The 14,214-nt window shown below is 37.9% G+C and overlaps 1 protein-coding gene across 3 annotated transcripts in view; it reads left to right on the top strand.

Annotated features, from left to right (window-relative positions):
- The window catches only part of SMARCC1 (SWI/SNF related BAF chromatin remodeling complex subunit C1), a 172,706-nt gene that overhangs the window by 66,195 nt on the left and 92,297 nt on the right, over positions 1-14,214 (top strand). For all 3 annotated transcript variants that reach the window (XM_025884852.2, XM_025884851.2, XM_025884853.2), the window contains exons 10-13: positions 1,576-1,697; positions 5,226-5,350; positions 8,984-9,043; positions 12,879-12,916. In XM_025884852.2, coding sequence (XP_025740637.1) covers positions 1,576-1,697; positions 5,226-5,350; positions 8,984-9,043; positions 12,879-12,916 — 345 coding nt within the window. The remainder of the gene's footprint in view (positions 1-1,575; positions 1,698-5,225; positions 5,351-8,983; positions 9,044-12,878; positions 12,917-14,214) is intronic.

Below are 14,214 nucleotides of genomic sequence, written 5' to 3'. Positions count from 1 at the left end.
TTTTTTTTTTAAAGATTTTATTTATTTGACAGAGAGAGAGAGCGAGAGAGGGAACACAAGCTGGGGAAGTGGGAGAGGGAGAAGCAGGCCTCCTGCTGAGCAGGGAGCCCGATGCGATGCGGGGCTCAATCCCAGGACCCTGGGATCATGACCTGAGCTGAAGGCAGACACTTAACAGCTGAGTCACCTAGGCGCCCCTCATATCCTTTCATTTTTAACTGGTCCTTATTTGCTGTGGAATTTGACTTAAATTTTATTTTTTATTCAGCCTCCCCCCCCACCTCATATGCTTACATATTTGATTTCCCTTAATGCGTTTCCAACCAATCTTTTTTGTCATTAGGAATAGTCTAACTTCTACAGCACATTATTAAGGAGGCTTGTCCATAGCCATCTCTGTTCAGATTTAGATGGCTTATGTATTAATTTATTCACTTATTTTTAGTGTAATTCTATAAACATGCATTTAATATCACTTTTTAAAAGTTTAACTTTGTACTTACCATACAGTGTGGACAGTTTAGATTTTCTTTAAAACTTCTTATGTAGGCCTGTAAGATGACTTAGGTTCCAATTTGATGCTACCGAGCTTCTGAAAGGAAACAGAGTTGTAAGGAGTATGAATATACCAGAGATGATGAATGTTTAATTAACGTTTTAATCTCCGATTTTTTTTTTTTTTTGGCACCTCAGGTACAATACTTTGGATCATCTTAGGTGTTAATTCTTTTTTTTTTTTAATTTTATTTATTTATTTGAGAGAGAGAATGAGAGAGAGAGCACATGAGAGGGGGGAGGGTCAGAGGGAGAAGCAGACTCCCTGCTGAGCAGGGAGACCTATGCGGGACTCGATCCTGGGACTCCAGGATCATGACCTGAGCTGAAGGCAGTTGCTTAACCAACTGAGCCACACAGGTGCCCTTAGGTGTTAATTCTTTATTGTCTATTTTATTAAATCCGTAATAATCATCTACAGGTTGACTTTCGTATTTCGGTGTTTATCCTGCAACTGCTGAACTCATTAGCTCTGATAGTTGGTAGATTCCTTAGGGTTATCTATATATAAGATCGTTTCATCTGCAAGTAGGGGTATTTGTACTTATGTTAGATTGACTTTTAAGTCATAAGTTGCAATCTTATTTAACATCTTTCGTGTCATAAAGTTTTCTCCTATTTTACTGACATGTCAGGACTAGTTTCTGATAACACTTTCACAAGATCATTCAGCCATTGTTTGTATTTCATTAATTAAATAGCATATGTTTTGTATTTTCCAGTAGTTTTTGAAAATGCTTTTCCTATCTGGAAGCAGAAGGTGAACAGGAACAATTTTTAGCTGTGCAGGATTTGGGCATGTCTGTTTTGTAGCACAGTTTGAATACCTGTGGGATGGTTCTGATACTTCCATTGGTGGTACATCAGCTGGAAGGTCAGAGAGTCTTCACTGCTGGTCGTCTAGGATGCTCTGAGTGGTATTGGTATTATCTTTGTGAAACTCACCTTTGGACAAGGGTTTGTAGAAACTGAGGAGTCAGAAAAGCTGGCTGATATTTATTTCCATTTACTTCTTCCTAGCCAGTCAGAAGTCCAGAGAGAAGAGATAGGAAAGCATCAGCTAATGCTCGAAAGAGGAAACATTCGCCCTCCCCTCCACCTCCTACACCCACAGAATCCCGGAAGAAGAGTGGAAAGAAAGGGTAAGAACTGCAGCATGATTCAGAGGCATTAAAACAAACTGCAGAGGGAATTCTAGATTTTTACGTTTATACTAGAAATTTTGCTCAAAGGAAGTTGTCTTACTTTGACTTGGTAGATGTCTTTGCTCTGATAGTTCATCTTGTCAGATGTTATCTGATGGCCATCTTCTGTTGTATTTATGCTAAGGGACCTTGCATACAGTCTTTTTTTAAATCAATATGTATAGTGAAATAATCACAATAAATCTGGTTAACATCCAGCACCACACATAGTTAATAATATTTTTTTCTTGTGACGAGAACTTTGAAGATCAGATACTCTTTTAGCAACTTTCAAATGCACAATACTGTGTTAACTGCAGACTCCATGCTGTATGTTACACCTCTAGGGTTTATTTATTTTATAACTGGAAGTTTATACCTTTCACCAACTTTCCTATTCTCCCCACCCCCTACCTTTGGCAACCACCAATGTATTCCCTCTATCTATGAATTTGTGTTTTTGTTTTGTTTTGTTTTGTTTTTTAGATTCCACATATAAGAGAGATCATATGGTATTTATTTTTCTCTGAGTTATTCCTCCTAGCAAAATGGCCTCAGCGTCTATCCATGTTGTCCCAAGTAGCAGAATTTCCTTTTTAATGGCTGAATAATCTTCCATCACACACACACACACACACACACACACACACATCACATTTAACTTTGTATTCCACATAAACATACTGTGATATCTAATCTGTATTTAAAATATAGCCACTCCAATTCCATGATCAAATTCTGAGAGAAAGTATTTTTCTCTCTCTGGCCTAGCCATGGGAAGGGGATGAATATTTGCCTTCTGGATTAGAGCTTTGGCTCACAGCTTAGTGAGAGTAGAAACCATGTTCAGAATCTTAAAACTGAAACAGATCTTTGAAGTATCATAAGCATCTTTATCTTAAGAAATAGAGATTGAGGTTCAGGATAGGGAAGTAACTTTTCCAAGGTCACATAGAGATTTTTCCTTAGAGTCAAGATTCAAAGCTGGACTCTCGGCTTCCTGTTACTGTATCCTTTCAACTAAGTTCCGTCACCTTCACCAAAGTCTGAGGGTGGATTATTTGGCTCTTTGTCTTTTTTTTCCTCTTCCCCTACTTTACCTTCCCCTTTCTTCATCTCCTTTGTAAGATGGCCATCTGATGTTGTATTTATATCAAGGCACCCTGAATACAGTCTTTTCTGTATCTAATTATATATTGAGCAGTGTGGCTGGTAAGGAATTTAAGAAATTATATTTGCCATAGTTAGTGTCTCTTTCTCTGATTTTACCACCTGTCCCATTTGTGATCAGAGTGACTCAGAGGAAGTGAACCCATGTCTGTTTCATGTTGATCAGAGTGCCTTGTTCAGGGCATCACATTTTTACTTTAGTGAATCTTGCTTGAGTGGGGTTTCTGGTTTCTTTTGAGTAAGTTGTTGTGGGGATCAAGTGAGACTTTAGAGCCCCTGTGCAGTGTCTGGCCTGAAGTAGGTACTTAATAAATGGTAGATAATACTTAACATTTATTATTATATATTAAGTAGATACTTAATTTCTGGCTTGCTTAGCTTGTCTCAAAATTTTTTTTATTTAATTTCAAAGTGGTTAAGTTTAGTCTTATAAAATGACAGACAAAATTTATTCTTTTCATGCAACCAGAAATGTTAAATTTCTGGCTGTTGACTGGACTATAAAGATCTACTTGTTATTTTCTCTTCATTAGGTTCCTTTTATTGACTTTTTCCTATAGCCAAATTAGCATTTTTTTATGCCCAGAACATGCCTTGAATCATGTTCTTTCTTTTTTTTTTTTTTAATTTTTTAAATTAATATATAATGTATTTTGTTTCAGGTTTATAGGTCTGTGATTCATCAGAACCATGTTATTTCTTGAAGGGTAGGATTATCTGAAGCATTGTTAACCGTGTATAGAAGTTGTTAGGGAAGTTAAAAAACTCTTAATTTTATAAATAATATTAATGAGCCAGTCATAGTCATAAAAGGATGTTGTTATTTTGTCAAGTCACATGTGTTATAGAAAAAACCACAAAAATAGATTTTTCTTTAACAGTTAGAGTAACCTTATTTCTTAAATCTCTAATCTGAGTCTTATGCTTGATGTGCAGAGAATTCAGGGCTTCCTGATGTCCCTGTGAAGAAAGCCATACAACTTTTCCAAGTGTTCCCGGGCCTGAAATCGATGTACCCTTCTTCCCACTTAGGGGCTGAGATGCAGTGCCGGGACACTAGTGGTCCCCAAAACAAGACGTGATGTCTAGGAGGCTCACAGTGATGGTACTGAGCCTCTACTCTGAGTATAAAACCCACCAAATTGAGTTTCCCAAAGTAGATGTATGCATATCCTTGAATTGAATACATCTGTCTTCAAATGAGCAGTCATTCAAGTTTTGTGTTGTTTCCTTTAATGAAAAGACATTGACATCTATTTTCCTGACTCTTGTTTTATTGACCTTCCCTTACTTTGTCTCCCTAACACCTTTAGGTTCACAGGCTTTTGAAAAATTGTCATGCAGTTTTTATTAAAAATATAAAAAATATTTTTACCTATATACCTGATTCTAACCTATGCCAGTGTGTGGTCTGTCATGAAGAGAACTCTGCTCACTCTCTCAGCAGTGTGAGGGCTCGGGCTGGCTCACTGTATATTTCCATCAGCTCTTTCTCCACTCCTCACCTGTTTGTGTTGCTTCCTGCCTGTTCCTTCCCAGAACAGGTTATCTCTTTCCTTATGCCTTTATGCCTCCACTCATTATGCTGAAACGCTGAATTGTTACAGTTCCCAAGGTTTAGCTTAACTGTCACCTTCGATCTTGATTATGTTTTGTTTTCTTGGTACCCTTATTCGTTTCTGGTACACATCATGTTATATGAGGTAGTTGATAATTTCTATCCTGTATCCCCTAAAATTCATCAAGGTAAGGAGTCTTTCCATTCTTGTTTGAACCCTAATCTGCTTTCTGGAATGTGTTTTAAAAAATAAACTAAAGAAAGGGCGATGGCAGTTTTTACACACACACACACACACACACACACAGAGACACACACAAAGACACACACAATTAGTACCATCCTAAGTGATTTTACTTTGCAGTTCCTGATATTTGGATGATACAAAGAGCCAGGAAAATACGGTTGTACATATCTTTGAGAAAATTTCTTACGTAAGTGATTGTTTATGTGAGAGAAAATATGTGCCATATTTCCTTAGCAGATGTTCTTTTATTATATAATTTAAGCCCCCTTTAGGATCTGTCTGTGATTTGTATAGTAGAATTTCTGGGGCCATTTCTTACTCCCAGTAACCTTTATTTTCCTTCTGCTGGTTAGATGTAATTTGGGAATGTACCTCATTTGTTTGGTTTCTATTTGTCTTTTTAAAGAGATTCTGAGCATAGATTCTAACAATGAGGGTAAAGCCTCTGAAATTGTCTGCTATGGGTAGCTATAGTCAGCCTTTTTATATTTATATGCATTATATGTTTTAGCCAAGCTAGTCTTTATGGGAAGCGCAGAAGTCAGAAAGAGGAAGATGAGCAAGAAGATCTTACCAAGGACATGGAAGACCCAACACCGGTACCCAACATAGAGGAAGTGGTGCTTCCAAAAAATGGTTTGTATTCTTCTGCCTAGACTATGAGAGTATTAGATGTGATTTAATCACTCTTTAGCAGTGCCATGGGATGAATCATTTCTTGCTCTGTGCCCCCAGTTCCCAACTTTCAAGGTGCAAATGTTTCTTCCCTTTCCCAATCTTTTGGTGTACTTCTGCTACTTAGTGAGAAAAGCACCGTGACCAAAAAGTTCTCTAATGGGGCGCCTGGCTGGGTCATTCGGTAGAGCAGGTGACTCTTGATCTCACGGTTGTGATTTAAGCCCCACATGGGCATAGAGCCTACTCAAAAAAAAAAAACAAAAGAAAGAAAGAAAATTCTCTAAATTGAGCAATGCTTTGAAATAAATGGTTTTTAAATCCCATTAAAATCAATATACAGATGAGAAGGTGGCGTATTATCTATGTACATTTTAACCTATTTAAATAAGTTATTGGGAGAATGTTAGACTCTTTTAACTATATTTGTGGATTTGTCTATTTTTTTCCTTGATTCCTGTGAATATTTTTTATTTTAAGTATTTTTATTCGTGTACTTTGAAGCTCTGCTATTTAAGGGCATATACACTTAGGATCATCATGTCCTCCTGATGAATTGACTCTTATGTCGTGTGTGTCTATGTGCCATAGTAGTGCTTGTCTTGAAGGCCAGGTTCTCTGATGATAATAAAACCTCATCACACCACACCCTTTTATTTCTACACTTTTTTAAATTAGTCTCCACTGTACTTGACTTCAGTAGAGTAGTTTGTAAATTACACAAGCTTTGTTCTTACCTCTCTTGCATCCTGTTAACTTTCACTTTGATTATGTAAAGCATGTCGCTTTTATTTTTTTATTTTATTTTTTAAAGATTTTTTATTTATTTATCAGAGAGAGAGAGACAGTGAGAGAGGGAACACAAGCAGGGGGGGTGGGGGAGGGAGAAGCAGGCCTCCCGTGGAGCAGGGAGCCTGACGCGGGGCTCGATCCCAGGATCCTGGCATCATGACCTGAGCCGAAGGCAGATGCTTAACGACTGAGCCACCCAGGCGCCCCAGGCATATCGATTTTAAACAGCATATTGTTGAGCTTTGCCCCCCTCCCTAATACACATTTTTTGTTTTTAATTGCAGTATGTGGTCCACTGAAGTGTTAAAGAATTATTGATGTCGTTGGGATTAAGTCTGCCATTATGATAATTTTTTTCTATTTGTCCCTCTCTTACCTCCTCCCTTGTTTTGCTTTAATCCATTACTTTCAGTGTTCTGTTCTGGCTTCTGTGTTTGCTTTTCTTCTTCTTTTTTTTTTTTTTAAAGATTTTATTTATTTGAGAGAGAACGAGAGTGCATGAGTGGGGGTGGGGAAGCCCAGAGGGAGAAGGAGAAGCAGGCTCTCTACTGAGCAGGGTGCCTGATGCAGGGCTCGATTTCAGGACCCAGGATCATGACCTGAGCTGAAGGCAGATGCTTAACTGACTGAGCCACCCAGGCGCCCCTGCTTTCCTTTTATTTTAGAACTTCTATGACTTCCTTTTTTATATAGCATAGTTCTAATTGAGATATTCTTCACATAGCATAAAATTCACCAGTTAAAGTGTATTTTAATCACTCCATTGGTTTTTTTAGTGTATTCATTATGTTGTACAGTCACTACCTCTTAATTCGAGAACATTTCCATCCCCCTGAAAAGAAACCCTGTACTTACTGGGGGTTAGTATAGATTATCTCCTTTCTCCCATATCCTGGCAACCACTATTCTGTTTTCTGTTACATAGATTTTCATATTCTCTATTTGATTTTTATCTGTTTTTTTCTCAGTGGTTGCCGTAGGGATTACAATATGCATCTTTCTCAGTTTTTTTTCTTTTTATAGATTTATTTATTTATTTTAGAAAAAGTGAATGTGAGCGGGACAGAGGGAAAATGAGAGAATCTCCAGCAGACTCCATGCTAACCATGGAGCCCCATGGGTGGCTTGATCACAAGAGTCAGATGCTTAGCTGACTGAGCCACACAGGTGCCTCTCGTTTGTTTGCTTTTTTTTTTAAGATTTTAAGTAATCTCTATACCCAGTGTGAACTTACAACCCCCCAAGATCAAGAATGTCATGCTCTACTGACTGAACCAGTCATGCACCCCCAAATATCTTATTTATTTATTTATTTAAATCGTATTCATTTAAGTATTCTCTATACCCAGTGTAGGACTCGAACTCACAACCCTGAGATCAAGAGTTGCACGCTTTTCCCACTGAGCTATCCCGGTGCCCCCCAAATACTTATTTTAAGTAAAAGAACTATGAAGATGGTGGTAGTTCTAACAGATAACTAACTGAACTGTAAAAGCTATAATAATGGATATAGTATGATTTGGACACAGGAATGGCCGAATCCATCAGTAGAGTAGAATATGTGATTCAACTGTAGATCCATGTTTGTTTATCAATTTAATTTATTGTGTATTTGGCAGGGCAAATTTGTGGGGAAAGACCAAACTGTTCCATAAATACTTGTGGAAAAAATTTAGTACTGTTCTTTGTGTCAAAAATAAGAATTTAAGCTTCAGGTGGATTAAAGTGCCAAATTAAAATGTAAAAGTAACCTTCAAAATGTTAGTGTACTTTAAGCAAGTGTTAGCCTTGGGGGAAAATACTCATTAGCCATTTAACAAAGAATTAGAACTCTAAATTTGTATAAAGATTCTTACACCCTATAGAGTAAGAGGCAGAGTATTTTGTACTGGTAATTTTATCAAATTTTGGGGCCAATAAATGTGCAAAAGATGCTCAACCTCATTTAACCAATGATATGTAAATTATTAAAGGAACATTTTTATACATTAGATTTTCAGAACTTAGAAAATAGATGATTCCCAACTTGGGTACTCTCAAATGCTATTGGTGGATGTGTAAATTGATGAAGCCACTTAACACAATTTGGCTATATCTGTTGTTTTAAAATGTGTATATCCAGTAGCAGTTTTAAATTCAGAGCTCTCATTTTAAGTAATTATATGTGTGCTTAAAGGTGAATATAAGAATGTGGATTACTTTGCAGTAAAAAATTGCAAATAAATTAAGTCTCCATTAATATAGGACTAGTTACCTTATGACCCACCCATGGACACAGTGGATTTATTGAAAATGAAAGAGATATAATTTAACTAAAAATACATAACATGGAAAGGTCATACAGGCACACTCTTGAATGAGAAAAGTAGAGTGGTAAGGAAGAGCACAGTATGGGTAACATTTCTATTTTTGAAGTCTACATAGATATGTAAAAGGTGTTAGTTCTCTCTCAGCTTATCTAAGTGAATGGCACAAAAATGGGAATCAACAAATGCACAGAAAATGTAATAAAAATACTTTGGGGGAAGGGATTGAAAGGTTCTTTTCAGGTTTTGCCGTATATATTTTTGTATTGTGTACTTTTGTCATGAAAAAATATTGGTGCTTGGGGAATTACAAAATGCAGTCTGTTACAGTAAGTGTTAATCTTTTTCTGTTGGGCTTGGAGTTTTTCATGGTGGTGAACTCTGGGTGACGGTGGATTTACATTGAGATTCATGTAGTTTTCAATCATCTTTTATTCTGTTCTCTTTTTAAAAAATAGAACTTTTCCCCTAAAACATGATTTTTTTTTCTTTCTAGTGAACCCAAAGAAAGACAGTGAAAACACACCTGTTAAAGGAGGAACTGTCGCAGATCTAGGTAAAACCAAAGCAGTCTATAGACTTCTGTGTTGTTTTCTGTCTCAGAGATTTAGTTCCTCTGATAATTCTTTCTTCCCTGAGAGATGTCACTTCCAGTTGCTACCTTTTTGGTCCAGCACAGAGGTTGACCATGGCCCCCTTAGCACCACTGTCATTTTGTTTGCTGCCATATCAGGAAATATAATTTCCTGTGATCCATTTTTTCCATTCTTACCGATTTGATTTTACATCTTCAGAACAAAAGTCTGTTGACTCTTGAATGATTTATTTTCTAAAGTATTTCTTCTGGCTTTCTAAATAGTGTAAAATGAGAATCACATCATCAGCTCATAGTATTTACAAGTTACAGAGTACATTTTCACCAGTAAGACATAATCATTGGATGTGCTGTCGGGTAGACAAGAGGGGTGTAGTCACTTTCTTCAGTTTAAAAAATAGAGGTAGTTTTAAACATCTTTGTTCTTGAGTGTTCTATATGGATCTCGGTTTCTTTCTTCACTTGTAAAAATCAAGGGAGGGATGCCTGAGTGGCTGAGTGAGTTAAGCACTGCTTTCGGCTCAGGTCATGATCCCGGGGTCCTGGGATCGAGCCCCACGTTGGGCTCCCTGCTCAGCGGGGAGTCTGTTACTCCTTCTCCCTCTGACCCTCGCTCTTGCTCTCTCTCTCAAATAAATAAAATCTTCTTAAAAAAAAAAAAACAAAGGAGAACCTAGTGTTTTCAGTATATACTACATTTTTGACGTTAGGGAATTTTACACCTGGAAGGGGTATTTGAGATTTCCTTATGTGGAAAAATGGGACGGCAATTTCTCTATCTCTTCAGTAGGTGAATTCTGTATTTCAGACAAATTGCAGAGATTGTTTTTTTCCCCCAGAGATCCTTTTTTTTCCCTTAAAGATTTATTTATTTTAGAGAGAGCGAGCGTGTGAGCTCACGAGCTGGGGGAGGGGCAGAGGGGGAGAGAATCTTCAAGCAGACTCCCTGCTGAGTGTGGAGCCTTACTCAGGGCTGGATTCCAGGACCCATGAGATCATAACCTGAGCCAAAATCAAGAGTCAGCCACTTAACTGACTGAGCCATCCAGGCGCCCCTTTTTCAGAGATTCTTGATGACAGCTATGAGTAGGTAGGTAGGAGAGTTTTTTTTACTTCATTTCTCTATACCCTCCCTTTTCTGGCTTAAAGCCTGTTATTTAACATTAGTGGATGACTCCATTTTTGATTATGTCAAAAGTAGAAATAGAAAATTGTCTTGACAGTGTATGTAAAGGTGGTGTTAGGTCAACAACTGAAAAAGAAATGCTGTCAAAACATTCCTCTCAGTTATCTTTAACATTATTAATAGAATATTAATAACAATTAATAACTTCCATTTTTCTTTAAGTTTTTATATTTTCTATGCCACAACTGGTACTTACCACTGAATCAAAGGCCAGGAAAACAAAACTAGCTATATGTAGTCTTTTATATTTTCGGTGATGTAGCAGGGTAAATGTTAAGACTTGATTATCTTCACTGAGACAATTTGTTAAACAGAATGATAGTGTGTATATTAAGTATATATCCTGAAAAGGAATCAATCTAGTTTTAAGGGAGTGGACAGTTGTCCTTTTAGAGGTGGAGGTGAGTATTAGAGTGTTTATGTAATAGACTTTATCAGAGGAGCCAAATTGAAGCCATTTTTAAGAAATGGATAAGGGTGTCAATTGGATTAAGATTTTTAGTGCTGGGTATAAGAGATCTTCCCTTTGTGTTTGTGAATGGTTTGAGGTCTAAATAGTAAGGGTATTGTGGCCGAAGGTGCTGCTCATCACAGCTGGAGAGCTAGAGTCAAATGGAATTTGAAACTGTTGTCCTGGCCTTTCATCCAGGGACCAATGGGCTTTCTATGTATTACTTAATCATCTGGCTTTCTGCATTAGGTATAACCCGAACCATGCCAGGGGTAACTGATCCATCAGCTGGGACTTCCTGTTCACAGAGTTGTTTATTGTTTTAACTGGTTCATATTCTGCCTTATATGTCACCTAGCTACATATACCAAGTCCTTCCTTCCTTTCTGTCTTGAGATCTCCGAAAGGGCAAGATCCAGGGGCTGACGTGAAAGTCTGATTGCCCACATCTGGAAGGAGGAAGAGAACATTTATTATTACTCTTTAGGAATCAGTAAGCAGGATATCTCTCCCTCCTACTTTAGTATTATCAGAAGTCTGTTTCCATCGGGTACCAAGACTACGTGAGGGACAGAAATCTGTCAAACTAAATTTAAATGGTATATATTTTGACCGGAGAGAGATCATTAGGTTGTGTTAGTACCATCTAGTGAGAAATTGTTTATCGTGTGGTTTATCAAGATCCAAAGGACAAAAAGTTCATTTTTGACAACCTTATTTAGATCTGTTTGTCACTTCCTAGAATAAAAGTAGTCACTGTGCAGAGCTGGATGACCATAATTTATTTACCACACAGTGAATCCCATATTCGTGCTTGCAGGTGTTTGTCTAACTTAGAAATCAAGCAACAGTGTCCATCTCTGTTTTGCATGAGTACTCTGCCAGGTATCATTCTACCTTTGTTTGCATTTCACTGCAAAACCATGTTAGCCCTGTGTCATTGCTGAGGAAATGGAGCCTGGAGAGCTTCAGTAGTGTTTCCAAGCAGACAGCTATTAAGTGACAAAACACTGACTCAGGTCCGGGTCTGTGTAACTTTCGTGCCAATGCTTTGTGTCACTGCACTCTGCTCTTGTGCTGTGCTCATTTCTCCCAGCCTTTATTCATGCTCAGAGTGGCCTTGGAGATCTGTGACGGCGGCAGGTCTACCCCCACCTGAGACCCTTTGACCAGGCTGGTTCCCTCTTTATTTGGAAGGGTCCACCCACCCACACCCTCTCTAAAATATATTGATTTGTTTTCCTCTGATACCATCTGATACCTGTTTGTGTGTTTTCTCTTCTGTCTCCTGCCACTTCTAACTGGAATGTAAACTCCTTGAAGACGGGACCTTTCCTTGTTCTTCATTGTGTCCTTGGCATTTGGACCGTGGCCGGCATGTAGTAGAGGCCCACTATGAAATACAGTTGAAAGTTTGAGTACTACCTGTTTGTGTACTACTGATCTTTATATATTCTCTAAAATAGAGGTTGGCGGACTTAACCTGGAAAGGGCCAGGTAGTAAATATTTTAGACTTTGTGGGCCATATGGTCTCTGTCTCAGTTAATCAGCTTTGCTATTATAATGCAAACGCAGCCTTCATTCGGATATAAACAATTGTCTACACTGGCACTTTTCGCTGTGGAAATCAGCTGCCTGGTTTAAATTATACTTGGGTTTACTCCTGTTCTTTTGCAAGGCCAGGATTTATGTCCTGGAGTCCTCTGTTCTCAGAATATATTATCACCCTTACCAGGACTTCATAGTGATTGATGTTCACTTCTTTCCTTTGCTCCTCATTCCCTTCACTCATGTCCTCTGAGATCTGAAATGTCATTACTTTGTTTCATCAAATCTCAGGAGTAAGAGCCCCAGTCAAGTCCTTTACCTATTATTAGCAAGATCATCACTAAGATAGTAGCCCAAGCAGTAATTAATTATAAATTCCCTGTTGTTGGAAATTTTTAATTATTAATGCTTTGAAGTTCTCACCTTTGTGCTTCTGTGTACGATTTCAATTTTTTGAATTACTAGAGGTGGATTTGCTTTCGTAATGCTTTATTTCTTTCCTTTTCTCTGCATGTAACAATTTAAGTTTTTAAAATTACCTGGAAGTTTTCAAGTAATCCAAAGAGTGTTTACTTGATTTTTAAATAAATCATATATTTTGATTTTACAGATGAGCAGGATGAAGAAACAGTCACAACAGGAGGAAAGGTAACAATTTAGTTAGGCCTGGTGCACAAGTAGCTGTCTGAGGGGTCCTGTGTGTGGAACAGTAGGAACACGGGTTAGAAGTGTCCTTAGAAATGTTCAATTTTGAGGCCCTTCTGATTTTTTTTTAACACACCCCTGAAATAATTTGTCTTTCTTGACTCTGAAAATTTTATTGAGAGGAAATTTCTGTCTGCTCATGAAGTGTTCCTCTTACGCTGTAATTTCTGGTTCTGTTGTCCCCTGATTGCAAGGTAGTAATCAGAGCTGACTGCAGTGTTCCAAGTGTCCTCTGACAGGACAGGTAAGCAGGGACCACGTCAATGGCCTTGATTTCTCACTTCCATTTCTGTGGGTACAACTCCAGCCCACAGGCTTTGAGCGTACTCTTGCCCTTTTTTGAGCCCTCACAGCCCCTTCCTGTTTCATCAGTCCTGTGGTAGAGACGTAGCAATAATGATATTGTTGAATGGTGTTGGATTTAAGGCAGGATTTTACTTTCCTTTTTAGTAAATGGCCCATTGTTCATTCAAACTGTCATATTTGACTGTGTTATTAGTTAGGTGTAACTAATCCCTACTCCTTGAAATAACAGTCCCCTTGAAATAACTCCCTTACTTTGCTGAAAATGGATAGTTCTTTTTCATTGAGTTAGAGAAATTCCCCAAATTGACATTTATTGTTATTTTTTATACATTCAAGGAATGAACCTACTTATGATAGGATTTCCCTGAAAACGTTCAAGAAACTCATCTACATAAGGCTCTTTAACTGAATTTGTTCTTAGGCTTCCTTTTTTTTAAAGATTTTATTTTATTTTTTAAAGCTTTGTTTTTTTTTAGAGTGAGAGCATGTGTGACCGTGCATGTGCAAGTCGGGGGGAGGGGCAGCGGGAGAGAATCTTCAGGCTGACTCCCCACTGAGCGCAGAGTCCAATGTGGGGCTTCATCTCAGGACTCATGAGATCATGACCTGAACTGAAACCAAGAGTCGGACACTTAACCGACTGAGCCACCCAAGTGCCCTCAAGATTTTATTTTTTAGTAAGCTCTACACCCAGTGTGGGGCTCGAACTCACAATCCCAAGATCAAGAGTCGTACACTCCACCGACTGAGCCAGCCAGGCGCCCGTATGATTTTTTTCTTTAAAATTAGACTTCTTTACATAAAGAGCTACTTAGGAACCATTAACAGATGTTATATTTGTAAAAAGATGTCATCATTTAGTGTAAATACTATTGTGTGGTAGTGAAAGAGACCAAAATAAAAAGCCAGACAGTTGACATGTAGGTTTTTTTTTT

This window comes from Callorhinus ursinus, unplaced genomic scaffold (genome assembly GCF_003265705.2).
Source record: "Callorhinus ursinus isolate GAN/ISIS: 27379988/994484 unplaced genomic scaffold, GSC_fseal_2.0 scaffold15, whole genome shotgun sequence".
Lineage (NCBI taxonomy): Eukaryota > Metazoa > Chordata > Mammalia > Carnivora > Otariidae > Callorhinus > Callorhinus ursinus.
Note: the sequence above shows the minus strand (reverse complement) of the source record. Positions and strands in the feature narration are given on the sequence as shown.